At 44.1% G+C, this 21,967-nt stretch overlaps 1 protein-coding gene across 1 annotated transcript in view; it reads right to left on the minus strand.

Annotated features, from left to right (window-relative positions):
- Positions 1–348: 348 nt before the first annotated feature.
- IMMT (inner membrane mitochondrial protein) overlaps positions 349–21,967 on the minus strand; it is a 1,103,717-nt gene continuing 1,082,098 nt past the window's right edge. The window contains exon 15 of the mRNA XM_044062331.1: positions 349–1,293. Within this exon, the coding sequence (XP_043918266.1) occupies positions 686–1,293 (608 nt within the window). The 3' untranslated portion in view covers positions 349–685. The remainder of the gene's footprint in view (positions 1,294–21,967) is intronic.

Below are 21,967 nucleotides of genomic sequence, written 5' to 3' on the forward strand. Positions count from 1 at the left end.
ATAACTAGAAAAAAATCACAAGTAGAAATTTTAAAACTCTGTATACGCTGAATACTGAAAACAAAAAAGTTCTCTCAGAAAAGGAAGCAGATGATGGACTGCCCAAGTTGCAAAGGATACTATACTTCAGAAGCAAAAAAAAAAACAAAAAAAAAAAAAAAACAAAACCGAAGCGAACTTGGGCTGCATGCACATTTCATGTAGACAGTCACACCAAGGAATACTCCTCGGACCTGGAAGAAAGAACATCTGAATGTTCTACTCCAGTGACCTTTAAGGTGGTCCTCTGCTGTTGGCATGCACTTGTCCTTTAACATAACTAGACTGCTGCAAAAGAAACTAGAAAAATGCCTTTAATGTCTATTTTTATTGAGATTCAATAAAAGGGACGCAACTTAAGTTGGACGTACTGAAATATTTTGGTATGTTCACAAGCCTGATTATTAAAACACACATTGTTATATCAAGTGGTGGTGATAATAAAATAAAAAAAACATTAAAGCCATGTTGCAACACTGAGGTCACTGGCCACATGCCAAAGAGCAGACTGTAGTGCAGTACTGATCAAATGGGCTAAAAAATGTTTTATAACTGGTTAAGTATAGGCTTGATAATAAACTGAAGGTGATACACAAGTAATTCAATGCAAGTGATTCCAATAATAAGTCAGCCACAAAAAGAGAACTTATTCCACTTTAGTTGTCCCTAGGCCTACTGCATTTGCATAAGCTGACAGTATTTCCACAATCTGTTTAGTTTCTAGTGTCAGACGAGCTTCAGTTAACCAGTCCTGTGCTACCCGTCTTGGTTCCCCTTGTAGCTGGTTGACAAACTTCGCAGCCAACTCTAGGTCTCCACGCTCAATGCAGTAAGAGGCATATGAGAGCAGATTAAATGGGTTCAGGTCTTCTGGGTTTAGCTCAGATGGTGGCAGTCGTTCCTTGGGTTCAAAAAGTAACAAGGCCTGCAAGTAAGATAGGAAATACTGGTATAGGGTGTTGTGTGTTTCATCAATCAAGGCCACTTGTCTTGCTTGTTTACGGATCCTATGAAAACGTACTCTTAGAGATTCTTCACTGTAGACTCCACGTGCGAGGGACTCCGGAGGAAGTGCTGAAATTAAGGCCTGGGTGAATTTATTATCTGGGCAACTGACTGCCAATGCCTGGATGGCTGGGTCAAGAGGTTCAGTAGGGCTATCATTAGAAGCAGTTTTCATTGTGTGCTTCAAACCTTCCATGCAAAGCCATAACTGATGTGCTTTTCTGGCTTCTTCTTCAGCAGCTGCATGACCTGGAAATAAAGACAAAATAATACATTTTACTTCCATGATATGAAGCATCATTACAATGCCATTACATACATGAAACTCTATAAGTGCAAGGCTAAGTGTGTGGCATTGAAGAAAACTACTGCCCATTTTTAGCCTTTGCTAAAAAATAAGTCAGTGTGACCAAGAAAAATACCAAAGTGTTGCAAATTACACTAGCCTTCCTTTCCACGGAGTATTACTCGTGCTCAAGCAGTCTACAGTCAGAAATACTTAAAATGTGCTTAAACGTCAGTAGTCCCCTTAACACTTTTTTAAAGTTGGAATGCACCAAGAAAAGACATCACTGGAATTGTATGCTGTCATACTATGGAACTTCTATTGATTTTTACACCTTCAATCAAAAATGTTTTTAGATGTAGGATGATGTAGTACATCACACACATGGTATAGACATGAAAATGCAGAAAAGTAAGATCATCACAATTATAAAATGCCATCTACCAGTCAGTTTACCCACTTTAATATTCACCAGAAGATGCCAACAATAAGAAACAATGAAAGAGATAAAAATGCAAAACCAGCACAATACATTAAAGCTTTGGTTACTAGTCAGATCACCTGCATTAATAATTCACAAGATGACACACAACAACATTAAAGTGCATTAGCCATGTTATTTTCCTTACCTTTCCATCATGGAAGAGAGTGTCAAAATGCATGTTTTCTCCCTTGGCAAATGCTTGTGGATGCAGATGGCTTGGGGGGGGGGGGGGGGCTTTTAAATATACTACTAAACCTATGAGCCTGTCATATGGGACAAAATGCAAACTTTAACCTCTGTGACTTCAGCCCAAGGAAAGCCTGAAGTGTATAGGTTCATAGGTAGGGTACTAGGCCATCTGCCCGAGGGCATTTATAAGCCTAGCCAGAGTGTCAGCTTTCGCCGCCCCATTGATTAATTAAATGAGCCTATGTCAAGAAGAGCCAATGAAGTGCTCCCAGGGGTGTATTTTCTGTTACCCATCCACTCGTCAAGGTTTCTCGAAGAGTGTTAGTGAGGGGCTCTGCCTAATGTAGTTAGGAATTTTGTTCCAAGGCATGGGGAGTCTCTGTGACAGGAATCTATCCCTCCAGCATGTTCTATTTATTGTTGTGGCAAGGTTTAGCTCACTAGAGCGAGTGGGCTCGCAGTGACTTGGATTTCTATAGGTGGAGCATGTCCATCAATTCTGAGTTGGACATGGCTTTTGTAAGTCAGGCAGAGATCACCTCTGAGTAAGCGATATGCCAATCAGTACAGCTGGAGTTTTTCCAGTCGGGCTGAATAGGACATATGTTTGAGACCAGTAAATCCTCTTGGTGAGGTACTTTTGTGGTCTTTCCAGCTGTTGGAAGTGTCTTGTGAGGTACATCACAAATGGGGCATTGTAATCTATAATGGGTCTGATGAGTGACGAGTAGAAGGGCACTATAAAGTACAGTTTTGTACCTACCATAAATGTAGATGTTCGAAGATCCACATTGCTGCAGTCCTTACACTTGGGTAGTCCGCTGTCCTCGGTCGGCCCGAATATCAAAGTATAAGGCTGACGTCGGTCAAGGCGCATTTGACTGACATCAGGACGTCAGGGTACAAATGCGCATGACCGACGTCATATCCTCAGTCTTTTCTTGCCCCAGATGTCAGAAGACCCTAAAAATAAAGGTCAAAACCAAAAGACAGCAAACAACCAACCAACCACCCTTGCACTAAATATATGTACAATATATACAATATACACAATATGTACAACCCAACCCACACAACCACCTCTAACTGCAGAGGGGAAGGAGGGAGGGTAAATTGGACTGCAGCAATGTGGATCTTCGAACATCTACATTTATGGTAGGTACAAAACTGTACTAGGTTCTTCATCTCACATTGCTGCAGTCCTTACACTTGGGTAGAATCCCAAAGCAGAGGTAAGGGAGGATGGCTAAACTACAAGGAAGCAGGAGCTGCCAAAATGCCCTGCAAAACAGCAGTGGCAAAACCAGCCCTGGATTTAGAGTAAAGTGGCAGGTGATAATGCCTAGAGAAAGTATGCACTGAACTCCAAGTAGCTGCCTCCAAAATATCCTTGGTTGCCACTCCCTCAAAAAGCTGTTGAAGTGGCAGTAGCCCTAGTGGAATGAGGCCTAATCCCAGCTGGAATCTCCTTGCCATGATGGGAATAACAGAAAGCAATGCAAAACCCAATCCACTTAGAAATAGTTTGTTTTGACACAGGCTTGCCCTGAGAACTCAAAGCAAAAGAAACAAACAACTGCTGAGACTGCCTGAACCCTTTAGTTCTGTCCAAATAATAACGAACTGCCTGTGTACATCTAAAGTGTGCAAAATCTTTTCCCCTTTATTTTGGGGATTTGCATAAAAAGTAGGCAAATGAATAGTTTGGTTTAAAGCCACACTAGAAACCACCTTAGGCATAAAAGAAGGATTAGTACGTAATGATACCCTATCCTTATGGAAAATCAAGAAAGGCTCAACCGCCATAAGGGCCTGCAATTCAGAAACCCTTCTTGCAGAGGTAATAGCCAACAAAAAAGCAGTCTTCCATGATAAATATTTCAACTCAGACGTAGCTGCAGGCTCAAAAGGTTGTAGAGTGAGTTTCTCCAACACAAAATTGAGATCCCAAGCAGGAGCAGGAGCTTTTCGTGGGGGTCTTATATTCTTTGCCCCTCTAAGAAATTGCTTGAACAAAGGATGAGAAAACAATGGTGGGTCACAATCATAGTGAGCCGAAATTGCTGCAGCATGAACCTTAATAGAAGAGAAAGACAAACCTTTGTCCAGTAACTCAGTAAGATATTGAAGAGCCACACTCAAATTAGGCTCAGAAACATCAAATTCTTTTGCTGCACTCCAAAATAAAAATCTCTTCCATTTATCTGCCTACACTTTCCTTGTACTAGGCCTTCTAGCTTCCAAAATCACATTCAAAACTTGTTGTGGAAGTTGAGACCCTCTATGGTTCAAAACAGAATATGCCAGGCTGTTAGGTGAAGAGAGTGAAGTTTGACATTCAGCAAATGGCTGTCCTCCTGTGACAGCAGGTGTGGAATCGAAGGCAAAGGCCATGGAGGCTTCCGTACCAGACTTCTCAGTAATGGGTACCAGTGCTGTCGAGGCCAATCTGGAGCTATTAAAATCATCCTTGGCTTGTCCTGTCTGACCTTTAGAAGTACCTTTGGGAGGAGAGGCAGAGGTGGAAAGGCATACACATGAAGATTGCTCCAATTGAAAGAAAGAGCATCCACTTTCCAAGCTGTGGGATGAAACCTTTTTGTGCAAAACTTTGGCAGCTGATGGTTTAGTGGAGAAGCGAACAGATCTATGTCTGGAGTTCCCCATGACACTGTCAATTTCTGAAATACATGAGGATCCAATTTCCACTCGTGGGGATCCATAATTCGTCTGCTCAACACATCTGCTAAGGAGTTCTGTGCTCCTGGCAGAAACCTTGCCTGAAGATTGAGCTGTAAACTGAGAGCAGTCTCCCACAAAATCATTGCTTGCCTGCATAGAGGATAAGAATCGTTCCCCTTGCTTGTTGATGTACCACATGACAGTTGTGTTGTCTGTTAGAATCAACACCTGCCCTGGAAGAAGTAAATCCTTGAAAGCTATTAATGCAAATTGGACTGCTAACATCTCCTTCAGGTTGATATGTAGATGTTGTAGTCTGGCAGGCCACTTGTCTTGTATCCATTTTCCATTTAGATGAGCTCCCCAAGCTTTGTCTTAGGCATCTGTCGTTAAAATCTGACTCGCCTCTGGCCGGGTCACAGAGAGTCCCTTGTTTAGGTGACATTCCTGAGCCCACCACAAAAATTCCTTTTGAATGCAAGGTATTATTTGAATGACAGTGTCTAGATCCTGGCAGTGCTGTGTCCATACATTTTTGAGATACCATTGTAGCTTCCTCATATGCAGTTTGGCATTGGGAAGCACCAGAATACAAGATGCCATGAACCCTAAGGCTTGAAGGACTGTCCTTGCAGTCAGCCCGGACTGATGAGATAGTTGATGGAAGTAAAGGGATAGACTCTTTTGTTTGTCCGGGGTTAAAAGGCCATCTGGGATGCTGTATTCAGTCTCACACCCAGAAAGCACATGTCCTGAGAGGGTACTAGACTGGACTTTATTTCGTTCACAGAATACCCCAGGCATCTTAGCACTGCTATCACATATTCCAAATGATGAAGAAGCTCTTCCTTCCTTGAGCCAGAATCAGGCAGTCGTCCAAATAAGGATAGATCTGTATTCCTTTTAGCCTGAAGAAGGCTATCACTGGAGCCAGAACTTTCGTGAACACTCTGGGCGCAGTAGATAAGCCAAAGGGCAATGCAGAGAACTGATAGTGAGAAGTCCCAGCTCAAACGCAGATACTTCCTGCAACTTAGTCTGATAGGAACATGAAGGTAAGCCTCCTTGAGATCCAAAGTTACCATCCAATGATCCTTGCCCAGCAGAGGTAAAAGCTGCTGTAACGTCAACATTTTGAACTTGGGAATGTCCAGATAAGTGTTGAGGGTAGATAAATCCAAAATTGGTCTCCACGTGTTCCCCTTCTTTGGTACTAGGAACAGGCGAGAATAAAATCCTAGGCCCACTTCTGGCATAGGGACCGGCTGTATGGCCCCTATTTGGAGTAACAGAGAAACTTGCTTGTGAGCCTCTATTCTTTGTTGAGGAGGAACGTCTGGCATGCCTTTGAAAGGAGGCAAGGTATGGAAATAAAACCTGTAACCGTGGTGTATGATATCCAATACCCATCTGTCTTGGGTAATTAAACTCAAATTTTCTTTGAAAAGTGCCAACCTTCCTCCCAAGGGTGCTGCCAGACGAGAAGGCTCTGGCAGCTGAAAAGGTAGGTCATTGGGTCTGTTTACGAAAGGACTGACCCCTGCGCTCACCCGAAGACTGTGCAGGAGAACTCCCTGTTCTAGGCCTGAAAGAGCCCTGAGCTCTACCCCTACCACGTCTAGATCTACCCCTAGACTGGGAATCATAAGAAGGATACGTCCACCCCTTAGTAGGCCAATTTCTACTAAACTTTGGAGGCTGGACCTGCAAAAAATCTTTAACAGTCTGCATAGACTTAGCCTTGTCTTCCATTTTCTTTAAAACTGCCTCAACAGGAGAACCAAACAACATGTCAGATTGCAAAGGAGCATCTAAAATCCTTGTTTTAACATGGTCAGACAAATTCTGATCCCTCAGCCAGGCGTGCCTGCGAAGAACTGACCCAGTGGCAGCCACCCTAGACGAGGCCTGTACAGCATCAAAACCACATTGCAAAGAATGCTTACCCACCTGTTCAGAAACATGTACTAAATCTTGCAACTCTTTACAATCAATACCTTCTGCCAGAGCATCAACCTTAGCCTTCAATTGTGAAAGGAGATAGTTTTGGTATTTCAACATGTGAAACTGGCAATTCAAAGCCCTCATAGCAAGAGTGGAAGTAGTATAAACTTTCTTTCCCCATCTATCCAAGGCCCTGGCTTCTTTGTCTGCAGGAACCGGATTCTTTACAACAGAAGCCTTAACACCCTTAGGCCCCTGGCTAACAGTTTCTGGGTCTGCCCTAGGACTCTTAAAAAGAAACTTATGAGCTTCAGGCACCCTGTAATACCTATCTGGTTTAACAGGAGCAGGAGGCAAAGAATCAGGATTAAGAGAAGCTTCTGTAAAAACATCTTCCACTACATCCAAAACAGGAGGTATAGCCAAAGGCCTATGCTGGGGTAAAAACAAAAATTCCCTAAGCCTTTTCCTGGAATCAGAGAAGTCCTGACCTTCCCACTTAAAATGCTCCCTCATGGAATGAAGAGTTTCTGAAAAAGAAAAATCCTCAGGAGGAGAAGCAGAAGGAGTAGAATCATCCACATCAGAATCAGAATAAGGAGAGTACTCCTGCAAGTCTTCAGCCGAAGACTCTGAAACATCTGAAGCCTGCTCAAAACTCCCTAGCTCAGGCTCCACCCTAGATCTCTTATCAGGAGGGGGCATAGAACCCCTAATCAAAGTAATCAAATCTTCTGCCATTTTAAGCATATGCTTCTTGGGCACAGTTCCAGAAGAACTAGGGGTGACACCAACTGAAACTGAACCTGGCCTGCCCCTGGGAGAAGCCTTTGAAACAGAAGGAGAGGGCCTAGCCACCCTAGGAAGGGAGGGGAGTATAGTAACCTGAGAAGCCCCCTCAGCCTGACCTGCCTCCTGAGAGGCCACATCTTGCAATAATAAAGTCTCACCCTGGGAACACAAAGAAACCTCCGGTGGAGCCACCGGCTCCACCGACACCTCTAAAGAACCGGAGTCCAGTACAGACGGTTCTTCTAGCCTAGGCTTAACTGCTTTGTCCTTGCGCTTCTTCGAAGAAGCGGGCGTCTGAGCATCCGACGGCATTTTATAATTGCACCGCTTCTCAAAGACTAACCTGGCACAATCCAACCTTCTCTTTATAGTGCGTTTATTGAATCTAGCACAAGAGCGACACCCAACAACGTCGTGCTCAGGCCCTAAGCAAGGAATACACAAAGTATGATAATCTCTATGCGGTATCTGTTTCCCACAAGAAATGCAATTATTGACTTTTTCTGACATCCGGTAAATCACTGAGGCAAGAAAAAACTAAAATATTCCCCAACGGGGTACTTAGCCAACTTTGAACTCGGTCTGAAACTTCGAAATCGAAAAATCTCAGAACGCCAACCGGCACTTGCAATGCTGCTTCTGCATCGGACCATGCGGCAAAAAAGACTGAGGATATGACGTCGGTCATGCGCATTTGTACCCTGACGACCTGATGTCAGTCAAATGCGCCTTGACCGACGTCAGCCTTATACTTTGATATTCGGGCCGACCGAGGACAGCGGACTACCCAAGTGTAAGGACTGCAGCAATGTGAGATGAAGAACATCCTCTATTTTTAGATGCGAACCCTTTAGTAATTAGATGGACTACATAGAAGGATGTCCTAACTACTTTGGCAATATGATTGTCAAAGGAGAGATTACTATTTACCTGGGTCCACAGATCTCTTATTACCTCTTCTGTATTAAGGGAGCTGCCACCTATGTGGTAATTCATGGTGTTTTGTTTTTCCCCAAACGGGATGACTATGCATTTTTTGGCATTTAGCTTGGGACCATGACTGACACCAGTTGTCCGTCTCAGTAAGGCCCTTTTGGAGAATGTCCGTGTCAGCCGGAGAGTCAATTATGGCTCCCAGTTTGCAGTCATCGGCAAACTTGGTTAGCCATATTCCTCCTGTGTTTGCCTGTACTTCTAAGTATATGCCGAACAGTAGGAGTCCCAGGACCGAGCCTTGTGGGACACCACTTGTGTCTGGTTTAGAGTCGGACCTGGAGCCTGCTATCCTTACCATGTGAGTTCTGTCTGTAAACAGTTGGCAACCCATCTCGTGACGTAGGGGTTTATGTTCAGGATGGTGAGTTTCTCTCTAATTCTTGAGTGGGGAATGGTGTCAAAAGCCTTGGCGAGGTCAAGGTAGGCTGTGTGAACTACCTTCCCCTCATTTATGGCCTTGGTGACCGTCTCGAATTAGTCAACCAGGTTTAGTAGGCATGATCTGCCCTTAAAGCCAAACAGGGTCGGGTCAAGTGGAGGTTCCCAATGTCTTTTTTAATGAGTTCCATGATGATGCGCTCCACAGCCTTGCAGACTAGGCTAGTCAGGCTTATGGGACGATAGTTACCAGGGTCAGTTGTGGCCCCTCCTTTGTGGAGCGGAATAACCGTTGCTGTGCGCCATTCAGTGGGCACATAGCCTGTGGAGAGGCTGAGGTTGAACAGTGGGTTTAGGTGTGGGGTTAGTTTGTTCTGTAGTTCGTGCAAGACGCAGCCTGGGACACCATCTGGCCCCATTAATGCTGTGCTTTTGGCTTTTGAAAGGGCTGTTTTCATCTGTGCGCCTGTGATTTCTGGGACACTACACTTTTCTTGTATTGTTGTGAGCTCTTTTGGGGGTGAGAGGGGGGTGAAGTTTGCACTGAATCTATCTGCCAGGATGTTGGCAATATCAGTGGGTTCAGTATATTTTGTGCTATTTTGCACTAGCTCAGAGCATATCTGCGAGTTGCCACTTAGATTCTTGACATAGCTAAAGATGTCTTTGTGGTTATCTTTCAAATCCTTGGCTATTTTTCTTTCGAAGTTAGCCTTGGAGGATTTTATGAGGGACCTTGGTTTCTTACTGATACTGATCAGGGATGTCTTTCCTTCTTGGGATTTGCTTTTTTGCTGAACTAGTTTCCTCCTTCTACTGTATAGCCTTGTTTATGGCAGGAGTCCACCAGACTGGTTTCCTTCTCTTAGGGGAGTGAGTCTTGGTTTTGCTAGGGATGGCACGATCCTTGCATCCCTGTAGGTGCTCATAGAGTGCATTTGTAAAGGTTCCTGTATCTTGGACACTTATTCTTTAGCGTGGGGGCTGTGAAACTTACCATCTCTGTCTTAAGTAAGGTGAAGTTTGCTATAGAAACATTTTTCACTGTGGTTTCCTTGGTTGGAGGTGGTGGTGTGGTGTGGACATCCAGAGTGATTAGTTTATGGTCTGATCTAACCAGTGACGGGTTGACCTCTGGTGTGGAATACCTGTCGCCTATGTTGGTGATGACCAGGTCCAATATGTTTTCACTTCTGGAAGGGGAGTTTACCAGCTGATCCAGGGCATTTGCGTTGATAAATTCCAGGAAGCTCTGGACCTGGGAGTTTGTACTGGAGTAGTTTTCCCAGTTAACGGTAGGGTAACTGAAATTGCCCAATATCAGGGTGTTCGGTAGGACCTTCATGTTTTCCAGTGTCTCCAGAAAGGCGGAGTGGTGGTCCTGCATCATGGAGGTTGATCTGTAGCAGGCCACAATTTGCAGTGCAGATTTGCCTGATGTTAGTTGCACATGGATGATCTCGGAGGTATCATGCTGCAGCCACTAACCTGGAGGTGTAGGTATCCTTGATGAATATGGATACACCCACCCTCCTTTTGTGTTTCGGTCCATGTTCTGTGGCCGAAAGTGTGGTATGATTTGTAGCCCAGTAGTGCTGAAGTGCTCTGTGGAGCCTTGAGCCAGGTTTCAGTTACTGCACAGATGTCGCGTTCTCCATACTGAGGAGTGCTTCGAGCGCATGCATTTTGAAAGTTAAACTCCTGGCATTGAGTAGCATAAGCCTCATTTTTTTATTTGTGCTGTTTACGGAGGTGGGTTTGACTTTTGAGCCTTGCCTAAAAAAAGCACTATGGGGGCAGCAAGAGCCTTGGCCAGTATTCGAAAGCCTAGGGGGTGACAGGTGCAAGCAGTCTCTTGCGAAGCAATGAGGCCTGTCGAGCATGTTGTCCCAAGCTAACAGACATTGGATCACCTTTGAATGACACCAGAAGCTTAGCCAATTGTTGAAAATGATCATTTTTTCTTCATACTGCAGTATCATTTTTGGTAAGGGCAGGAAGCTACTCAGGGTCAGGGTCATACCCGCCTGGGCTACATGATCAGAGAGCTCTTCCATGTCTCTTTTCATGTAGTCCAGGGAGGTACGTCTCAGGTCATTCACACCAACATGAACAATGACAAAGTCATATTTGTACTTGTTCTGGAGTGACCTGAGTAATTGTGTTATGTGACAGATTCTGGCTCCTGACAGGCAGCTAACAGTAACCTTCTCCTTGTCCAGCCTAGTGAGTGGGACGTCAGTGTGCCTGACTATACAGTCGCCTATTACTAGTGTGTTAGGTATATTATGTTATTTCGCCTTAAAGGCTGAGATTGTGCGGCACACTGATTTTGTTTTATGTGTTGTCGGGTTTATGACGGGAGGTGCAGTTTTTTTGGGTGTCTGCTTTGGAGGTCTGTGATGCTTTTGTGTATTTGTGTGTATTTTTTGCCAGTGCTGGTTTAGTATGTCTATGTGAGGCTGGAGGTGTGGTGCAAGTGTTAACCTTCTCCTCATGACTGCCTTTTCCAGTCTTGGGTGGAGAGAGCTTAGTCTCCAATTTAGCTATATAATTGCATCTCTCACATATGTTAATGTTTTGTGGTAGGAGGGAGAGGGTTGTCTGTGTACATGAGGCAGTTGTAACATTGCCTCAGGATACCCAGGTTCACCATCTGGACCGGAGAGTATACCTGCAATTGCCCTTTGGTCATGTCTGAATAGTAGGGTGAGCTGCTTAGTTGGTGAGGGGATGAATAATGAGCCTTGCCCTGCTGGGCAATTAGTGTCAGGGTATATTACTGTTTGCTATTAGGTCTGAGCAAGTGCTGGACTGTAGGATGCTTTTTAAGTGCTTAGGTTGAGAGTTAGACTACTTTCAAGGGAAAACCTGAAGAGGAGACTTGGTGGAGCAGAGATGGATTTAGCCCTAGCTAACCGGCATTGCCCGGACGTGCAAAACTGTGCAAACGCAGTTTTTACAGCAGGGAAATGAAAAAGATAGAAATTAGCCCAAAATGGCCCACAAACTACTAACATCTGGGCTGGAACCACTCCTCCAGGGACAGATGGCTGCTCAAAGCTTCCTCTCTCACAGGTGAGCAGAGAAACCTCCCTCTATCCAAGTAAGGTATGGGCAACTCAGAAAATTGTAACAACCCTGAATTCAGCACTAGCCTGAAAACTGGACTATACTAGCTTAGAAAAGTGGGAAACAAGGGAAAATTTTTTTTTAACAGATAAGGCAAAAAAAAAGTAAAAAAAAATACACTTAAAACAGCTTTAGGTGACTACAAGCAATCCGAAAAGGCTTTTAAACAAATTACCCAATTAACTAGTAAAAAAATCTCAAAACTGAGCCCTGTTCCTGTAGTCTTCAATCAGACAAGTTCTAACTGCACACTCCTGCCACTGGGGTGCAGAGGAACCTTCTACAAAAAAGAAGGCCTCGATTAGTGCTCAAGTTATACAAACAAAGCTAGATTCAGCAGGCCTGGATCTAGTCTATGCTACAGCAAACAAGGCACACCAATTTCAGTAAGAAACAGTTCAAATATGCAGGCACTATAAGCCTTTAACCAGAAATTCCCAGCTCAGAAGGGTAGAGTCCAGCCTCTCCTCACACACTGAGCCTTCAAGTCAGCAGTTCCCAACTTAGAAGGATGTAAGCTACCTGTCCTGCCACAACAGTGCAGACCACCAACCTTCTTAATGTAAAACAACTGGTCTGAAGCCCAAATACTTAAACCAAAAGGCTTAGAATGATAGCTACACTTTAATCAGGTTACTACCAAGCAGTAATAAATACAATTGAATACTTTTAAGAAGGCCTGATTAGTGCTCAAGTTATGCTAACAAAGCTAGATTCAGCAGGCCTGGATCTAGTCTATGCTACAGCAAAACAAGGCACACCAATTTCAGTAAGAAACAGTTCAAATATGCAGGCACTATAAGGCTTTAACCAGAAATTCCCAGCTCAGAAGGGCAGAGTCCAGCCTCTCCTCCCACAAGAGCGCAGACCACGAACCTTCTTAATGTAAAATAACTGGCCTGAAAGCCCAAGTGCTTACCAGAACTAATACACGTTTAGTCAATCAGCCTTCATTCAGCAGTTTCCAACTTAGAAGGATGTAAGCTACCTGTCCTGCCACAACAGTGCAAACCACAAACCTTAATGTAAAACAACTGGTCTGAAGCCCAAGTGCTTAAACCAATAGGCTTAGAATGACCGTTACACCAAGCAGTAATAAATACGATTGAGTACTTTTAAGATGATGCAAAAGCAAATTAAAGTAGGAAGAAACACAAATACAGTAAAAGCAGATGAAAAGTGCAATTTTTTTTTTTTGATTAAGCAAATGAGATGGGCCCAGGAGGAGTATCCAAATGCAAATTTACAAGAGGGGTGGGCAGTTTCAAAGCAACCAACATTAATACCAAAACAAAAGCAGGGAGGGTGTGTGCGGAACTAACAAAAAAACAGAGCCACAACTTCCAGCTAGACAGCATTCAATGCAACACAAATAAATCAATTTAAATGCTGTATTATTTGAAAAAAGTGCAGATAAAGATTTACTTAAATTCACTTATATGTCCAGTTGATTTGATTTCATGTATGTCTTAGCTGGCCAAAGCTCAGAGTTTAAGCAGAAAATAATCCAAAATGTATCACTTATATAAGGCAGGAACCAAATAATGAAGTAAACTACCCTCACTTATCACTGGCTATTCAATAATTCTAACAAGTATTAACTGAAAAAACAGCCACAACTTCCAGCTAGATAGTATTCAATGCAACACAAATAAATCAATTTAAATGCTGTATTATTTGAAAAAAGTGCAGGTAAAGATTTAATTAAATTCACTTATACGTACAGTTGATTTGATTTCATGTAGGTCTTAGCTGGCCAAAGCTCAGAGTTTAATGGACTTTAATGGGCGCACCAACATGCATGTGCATAGATGTGTCCATTAAAGTCTATGGACACACCTCATGGTATCCCCACAGTGATGTCACTGAGGGATAAAAAACATTTAAGTCATGGTTCAATAAAATGTTTGCAAAGCTTTTCATTAAAAAATGCCCCCCAAAAATGAGGAAGGAGGACAAAAATGCACCATTGCACTTAGCCCATTAGATGCAGTAATGCACCAACAAATACGACCAATACATTTTAAAGATCAAGTTGAAAATTTTTTTTTTACCATTCTTTTTTTTTTATAATTATGTCATCATTTTGTAAAATGGGCTTTCTTGTTCTAAAAGTGTGTAGTTTTTACTTTAGTTATTTCAGTGGTCCCATGTTTAATAAACTGGTGTTTCTGTTTACTGTATTGCTGAGCAAGTGTCCTATTACTTCGATTCCATGTTATCCAGCCCTGCCTCTTGATGCTGTATTAGAGGACAAACACTTTGTAATGGGTTGGCATGTTTCCTGTAGTCTGCAGCAGATTTTATTACAAACTAACTAAAATGCTGCACAGTCAGACAATGACAGCTACAGTCAACTGAAAGGTAACAAAAGATGAAACAGGTTAAGATTCTCAGTAAGGTGTACAGTGCTTGGCATACACTGTTAAAAACTGATGTAAAATTAATCAATCATTGTCTATGAGTGAAGTGACTGATCACTTTTAGGGAGAAAACTACAGATGTGTGAATCACCTCAACAGCCCTACTTTACTGTGTGTGTGTTATACTGCAAGGAATTAGTGCTGCAAAAAAAAATAAAAAATTTGGTATAATCTGCACATCTGTGAAGCTGTAGATACAGAAAAGCAAGCATTTCATGGTAGTCCGCTGTTTATCTGTGTTACTAAACTATGCCAAGTACATTAAACTTCACTAGGAATTTGTAGTGCATGGATTGCTTAAGTTCTGAAATGAGGAAAATTCAGCTCAAACTTTCCCCCTCAACCTTCCCTCGGGAAATACCATCAAATATAACTCCTCCTACTATCACTAGGGAACAGGTCCTTAATGCTCCAAGACCAAGAACACTGCATTAGTGGACCCAGACAATATCCCAGGATGCCTTCTAAATAGCATGAAACATGACCAATCAGGGCCTCTGGAATTACTACTTAACTGTAGACTCCAAACAGGCTTCATACTTCATGAATGGAGAAAGAATAGTTGGGTAAAATCTTACCATAACCACAGATGTCCTTTTCCATGTTGCAGTATTCTAAGTGTGGGATTTCATGCCCTCAGGTGAGTCGTAAGTAGACTCCTATAAAAAAGCTTCAGCTTGGTTGTTGCAGTGTATGTGGGAAGTCACACGTAGGGCCATAAACCAGGGGCCTTAAATGTGATGTCTGCATGCACAATCCTCAGAACTTGAAGGCCAGCAGACAGAGAAGGCGGCTCAGCAGGAGGAATGCCAGTTGTTTCCAGGTGTGTGACTTGGAGACCTACAGTAATGTAGGTAGTACAGGTAAGGAATAGGACCTGGGGAGAGAAGGAATACTGCAACATTCAAGAGCAGGACATCTATGGTTATAGTAAGATTTTACACAGCTAGTCTAAGTCCTTCTATTCCTATGTTGCAGTATTCTAGATGTGGGAGCATACCACAGCTTATGTGGATGAGAGGGTGGTGGTAGATTAAGAGGGTTCTACAAGACCTTGCAGGATTGCCCTGGCAAATCCTGTCCTTGCTCTGGAAACTTGGTCCAGTTTGTAATGCTTGGTGAAGTGTGGATAGTGACCCAAGTGGCTGCTTGCAAAATGGATGCTGCATCTAGGCTCTTCATGAAACCCCTTGAGGTGGCCACAGCTCTAGTGGAATGGGCCTTGATTCCCCCTGGGGGTTCCTTTTCATGATGGGAGTAGCAGAAGCAAATAGCTTTTCTGATCCACCATGTGAGGGTTTGCTTGGAGATGGTCTTGCCCAGGGCTCTGGAGTGGAAGGAGACAGAGCTGGTTAGTCTTCCTGATGGTTTTGGTCTTGTCCAGGTAAAACCTAAGTTGTCTGTGCATGTCCAGGGAGTGCAGTATGCTCTCCCCTTTGTTACAAGGTGAGGGGAAGAAGGTGGGTAGATGAATGGATTGGTTAAGAGCGAGGTCATTGACCACCTTAGGCATAAAGGAGGGGTTGGTTTGCAGGGACACCATCTTTGTGGATGACAGTGTAGGGGGGACAGGTCATTAAGGCCTGCAATTGGCTGTGATAGCCACCAGCAGGACCATCTTCCATGTGCACATCTGCAAGGAAGAAGGCCCAGCCGGTTCAAAGGGGTGCTGGGTTAATTTCTCCAAGATGTAATTAAGGTTCCAAGGCGGGGGGGGGGGGTAGGTTTCCTAGGTGGTCTCATGTTTAAGACCACTTTAAGGAAGACCTTTAAGTCGAGCCTGGCAAGCAAGGGGGGTTCCAGAGGCAGGCAGGCAGATATGGCAGAGAGGTGTACTTTTACAGAAGAATAAGAAAGCCCACTCTATCTATTGACACAGGTAGTTTAGAACCAGGGGAACCTCAGCGGAGCTGGGGTCCCTTCCCTTGTTCAGACACCATTTTGCAAATCTTTCCCACTTAGCCAGGTAAGATTTTCTGGTGGTAGGTTTCCTTGCCTCCCTTAGGACTGAAAGCACATCCTCTGAGTAGTGGTGTCTGAAAGAGATCAAAAGTTTATCACCCACAGAGTCAGAGACAACATCTGTAAGTGGGGGTTGTAGGAGAGTTCCTTTGTCTTGTGTAAGTAGGTCCATCTTGTTGGGTAACTTGAAGTGATTGCCCTTGGCTAGTTTGTGAAGTAGGGGGAATCAGTGCTTCCTTGGCAAGTAGGGAGTCACTAACAAGATTTTTGGTTTGTCCTTCTGAATTTTCAGGACGACTTTCTGAAGCAGTGGGAATGGGGGAGGGAGGCATAAAAGGAACTCCCCTCCCAAGAGAAGCTGAAAGCGTCCACTCTCCAAGCTAGAGGGGAGTGGGTTTTTGAGCAGAGGTTCTGCAGTTGCCTGTTCTGGGGTGAGGGAAGCAGGCCTATTTCTGGAGCACCCCACCGGTGGACTACGTCTAAGACCTCCCTGCTTAGCATCCATTCGTGCTGAGGTGAGGAGGTCCTGCTAGAGAGATCTGCTTGGTGGTTGTCATGTGAGGGGATGTAGGCTGCTTGCAGGACTAAGTTGAGATGAGAGGCTAAATCCCATATCAGCAGGGATAATCTGCACAGATGATAGGCCTTTGTTCCTCCCTGCTTGTTGAAGTACCACATCACAGTAGTGTTGCCAGTGACAATCTGGAGCACCCCTGGAACCAGAAGGGGGGGGGGGTGAAGGTCTTTAGAGCTACGAAGACTGCTGTAATTTCCCTGATATTGATGTGTTTGGCCTGAAGAGAGGGATGCCACTTTTCCTGAATCCTGTAAGAGGCCAGAGTTGCTCCCCAACCTAAATCTGAGGCATCTGTATGCATTATTTTGGTTGGGGTGGGTGGTTGTAGTGGGAGCCCTTGGTTCAGTTGTACTTGCTGGATCCACCAACAGATTTCTGTTTTCAGACAGGGAAGGAGGGAGATGCCCTACTCTAGGGGATGAAGGAACCACTTTAACTTGCGCATGTGCATTCTTGCCAGTGGTAGCATGGGGATGGTCGCTGCCATTAAACCCAGGAGACGAAAAAATTACCTTGCCATCACCTTTTGGGATAGCAGAGCTTCCTGGAAGTGGGAAGTCAAAGAAAGAACCTTGTCCTGTGGTAGAAAGGCCTTCATTGTGTCTGTTCTGATTCTGCAACCTAGGAAAAAGTTGTCCTGGCTTGGGATCATAAAGGATTTGGGGAGATTGATGGTGAATCCTAGGTTCTGCAGAAGGGACATGGTGAAATGTAGATGCTTCAATAGAGCATCCCTGGACTCTGCCAGTATCAGGATGTCATCCAAATAATGGTAATTCTGTGTACCCTGAGTTCTGCAGAAGGCAATGGCTGGAGCCAGGCACTTTATAAAGACTTGGGGGGCCATGGATAAACCAAAGGGCAAGGCAGTAAATTGGAAATGAGAGGCAGGTCCAGAGAAATGCAGGAATTGTCTGTGGGAATTCCTGATGGGTATGTGCAGGTAGGCTTCCTTTAGGTCAGGGGTGGCCATGAGGGCCTTGGCTGGAATGAGGGGCAGCAGAGTGGGAAGAGAGAGCATTTTGAAAGATGGTACCTGAAGACAGAGGTTTAGGAAGGACAGGTCTAAGATGGGTCTCCAGGGGCAATCTTTTTTGGGGACCAGGAAGAGGCAGGAGTAAAACCCCTTCCCTTCCTGTCCTGGAGGGACAGGTTCCATGGTGCATAGTTTTAAAAGGTCTGCCAGAACTTGTGGCATGAGATGGGCCTGGTTTCTGGGGATGAGAGGAATGCCTCTTCTGGGTGGCTTCTCTTTCCGGGATAGGAAGTACCCTTTTTGAATAATATTTAAAACCCATTGGTCTGAAGTGATGGATTGCCAAAGGGGAAGATAGTGGGAAAGGTGGGCAAGACAGTCACACAACTGGGATCTCCTCTGTCCTGAAAGGGCTGTCTGGGTTGATGAGGTGGAGCAGAGGATCTGGAGTTGGTAGATCTTCTAGCCAGTCTCCTGGACCTGGAAGAGGAGGAAGAGGAAGGCTGAGGAGTACGTCTCACAAAGGAGGCCACAGCAGGGTAGTTTCTATAATAAATAAAAGAAAATACGCCCAAAACAGTGAAAACTATAATATAAATACAAAAGAAAATAAAAACGCCACCACAGCGGTGCGACCACAATCAATAAACTGGAAAAACTTTAATAGTAAATGTCACCAAGTGCTTCCACCCTGTAACCTCAGGGCTTCATCAGAGTAAATTAACCACATTAGACCCACCCATAAATACTTAAAATCACATCACAAGATGAGTTAATGATGTAGTTCCTTTTAGATAACTTAAACCACAAGCTTTAAAAACTGTCTCATACACCTTTACATTTGAAAACCTCACTAATCAATACTTTATCTCATTCTTAAACACAACAATCATAAAAAATAATAAAGTAAAATGAAGTTAATAAACTTTTGAATATCCAATACTTATGTTTTGTTCCAAACATTTGTAACATATAGATCAAATCTGAGCTGCCTTTAATTTCAACACTGAACTTAAAGAAAATATCAGGGAACATTGTAGCATTAGTCCTAAACTGTCAATCTAATTCTTCTAACTTTTCCAAGTAAGTTTTCAAGTCACCACCTCTACCATAATCAATCACCCTGTCAGTAACACGAAAAAATAAACTTTTTTGAAACTATCACATCCCACACAGTGATTGTACAATGCACTTTCATTCCTTTTCCAATGAATGTGCCTAACATGTTCCAAAATTATTTTCTAGTGGTTTTGCCCATGTAAAAAGCTGGGCAAGACAACATGTTACCACATATATCACCATCTTAGTGTTACAGTGGCCGGGCGGCCACGGTGGTGCAGCGGTTAGCATTGCTGCCTCACAACAAGAGGTTCTCTGGTTCGATTCTTGGCTGGGGTGCCTTCTGTGCGGAGTCTGCATGTCCTCCCTGTGGTCGTGTGGGTTTCCCCCGGGTGCTCCGGTTTCCTCCCACATCCCAAAGACATGCTGTAGGTGGATTGGACACACTCAATTGGCCCTGTGAGTGTGTGTGTGTGTGTGTGTGTGTGTGTGTGTGTGTGTGTGTGTGTGTGTCTTCTATGGAAGGTTGGGCGCCGGGCTGGCAACTCGACACTGTAAAACTCCACTGCCAATCACGAGCGGACAGGTGCTCCGCTGTGGCGACCCCTAACCGGGAAAAAGCTGAAAGAAGAAGTGTTACAGTGGCCAAGACATGGGACAGTACCCTTCTAGCATCACATAGGGGCCTGTATTGATGCATTTGCAAACTTTACACATGTTAAACTTCGACATGGTAGATCCAAGCCTTTTGTCCTTTTGTTGTTACAAGGTTTTTCAAACCAGTACTTTAAATTTGCACACCTAGTAAAAGTGGTTCTTGGTTTAGTACTTAGTTTTGGGTCCTGAGCTCAAAAATATCCTAGGTCCCATGTGTTGGTAACCATTGCTCTAATTTTCAAAGCTTCAACAGAAGAAAGAAACTGTTGCCAAAAAAAAAAAAAAAGTAAAATCCCATGATTGGAGGAATTCCCTGGTCAGCCTAAGTAAAATCATCCAAAGCTAGTTACGAAAACAAAATTGCCACTGATTCTAAAGACAACCACAAAGCATTCTATAGCTATGTCAAGAATCTCAATGGCAACACTCACATCTGTTCTGAGTTGCAGCACAATGGCACTAAATATACAGAACCAACTGATATTGCCAGCATCCTGGCAGACAGGTTCAATGCTAACTTTACCCCCCTCTCACCCCCTACAGGGTCCATCTCTATACCGGAAGAAAGCAAAGTTCCCGTAAACACGGCTGCACAGGTAAAAAACACACTCTTCAAAAGCCAAGAACACAGCATCCATGGGACCTGACAACATCCCAAGCTGCATTCTACACAAACTGCAGAACGAAATGGCACCCCACCTAAGTACCATGTTCAATCATAGCCTCACCTCAGGCTTTGTGCCCAATGAATGGCACACAGCGATGGTTATCCGACTCCACAAAGGGGGAGCCACCATGGACCACGGGAACTACCGCCCCATTAGCCTGACGAGCCTGGTCTGCAAGGCCATGGAACGTATCATCATGGAACTTATAAACAAAGACATTGGTAATCGCCAAACTCTGGACCCCACCCAGTTCGGGTTTGTAAAAGGCAGATCATCATGTCTCCTAAACCTGATTGAATTTTTTGAAGGAGTCGCCAAAGCCATAGATGAAGGTAAGGTGGTTCCACACAGCCTATCTAGATCTCGCCAAGGCTTTCGACACGATGCCCCACTCTGGAATTATAGATAAACTCACTAAACTAGGTATAAATCCCTATGTCATAAGATGGGTTGCCAACTGGCTCAATGACAGAACCCACACTGAAAGTAGCAGACTCCAAATCCAACTTCAGACCAGTGACAAGTGGAGTACCACAGGGTTCAGTCCTGGGTCCTCTCCTGTTTGGTATCTACTTCTCTGAAGTACAGGCTAACAGAGAAGGTCTTTGGCTAAAGAAGTTCACAGATGACTGCAAACTAGGAGCCATAATCTAAACTCCTAACAATGTGGACATTGTACAAAAGGGCCTCACTGAGACAGCTGCCTGGTGTCAAAGCCATGGCCTCAAGCTCAATGCAAAAAGTGCATCGTCATCCCCTTTGGTAAAAACTCTGTACCCATGAACTACCACATATGAGGTAGTCTACTTAACACCGAAGTGTGGTAAGAGACCTTGGGACACAGGTGGACAGTAGTCTCTCCTTTGATAATCGCATCGCCACAGTAGTCCGGAAATCCTTCTATGTGGCACACCTCATCAGAAAAGGTTTCTCATCCAGGAAAAAAGAGGTCATTGTACCCCTTTACTCGTCACTCATTAGACCCATTATAGAGTACAACGCCCCTTTTGGTATGTACCTCACAAGACATCTACAACAATTGGAAAGGCCAAAGAAATACCTCACAAAGAGGATTACCGGCTTCAAACAGATGCCTTACGCATACAGTCTCAAAAAACTCCAGCTTTATTCCGTTGCATATCGCCTACTCAGAGGCGATCTCTGCCTAACATACAAAGCTATATCAAACCCAGAGCTGTTGGACATGCTCCACAAAGAAATCCCAATCCCTCCAAGCTACACACTCTAGGGACCTAAACCTGGTCACCACAATAAACAGAACATGCTGAAGGGATAGATTTATGCCCCAGAGACTTCCTGTACTCTGGAACAAACTACTTATCTATATTAAACAAAGCTCCTCATTAGCACTCTTCAAGAGAAATCTTGATGATTGGATGGGAAATAGGAAATTCACCCCGAGGATCACTTCTGTGGCTCTGCTCGATAGGGGCACAGGAAAATAATTTTCTTGGGTGGCGAAAGCCAGGGTACCTTTTTGGCTAGGCTTATATAGGCCTTAGGGCCAATAACCTAGTACCTACCTATGAACCTATTTTCAGTAGGACTTTTTGAAGGCGTGGGAAGGGGGGAATGCATACAGAAACATCCCCTTCCAAGAGACTGAAAAGGTGTCCACTGGCCAAACTAGGGGGCTGGGTAGCCTGGTGCAAAATAGTGGTAGTTGTCTGTTCAGAGGGGAGGCAAACATCTATTTG

The sequence above is a fragment of the Protopterus annectens genome, chromosome 2.part1, assembly GCF_019279795.1.
Source record: "Protopterus annectens isolate FY-2018-M chromosome 2.part1, PAN1.0, whole genome shotgun sequence".
Lineage (NCBI taxonomy): Eukaryota > Metazoa > Chordata > Ceratodontiformes > Protopteridae > Protopterus > Protopterus annectens.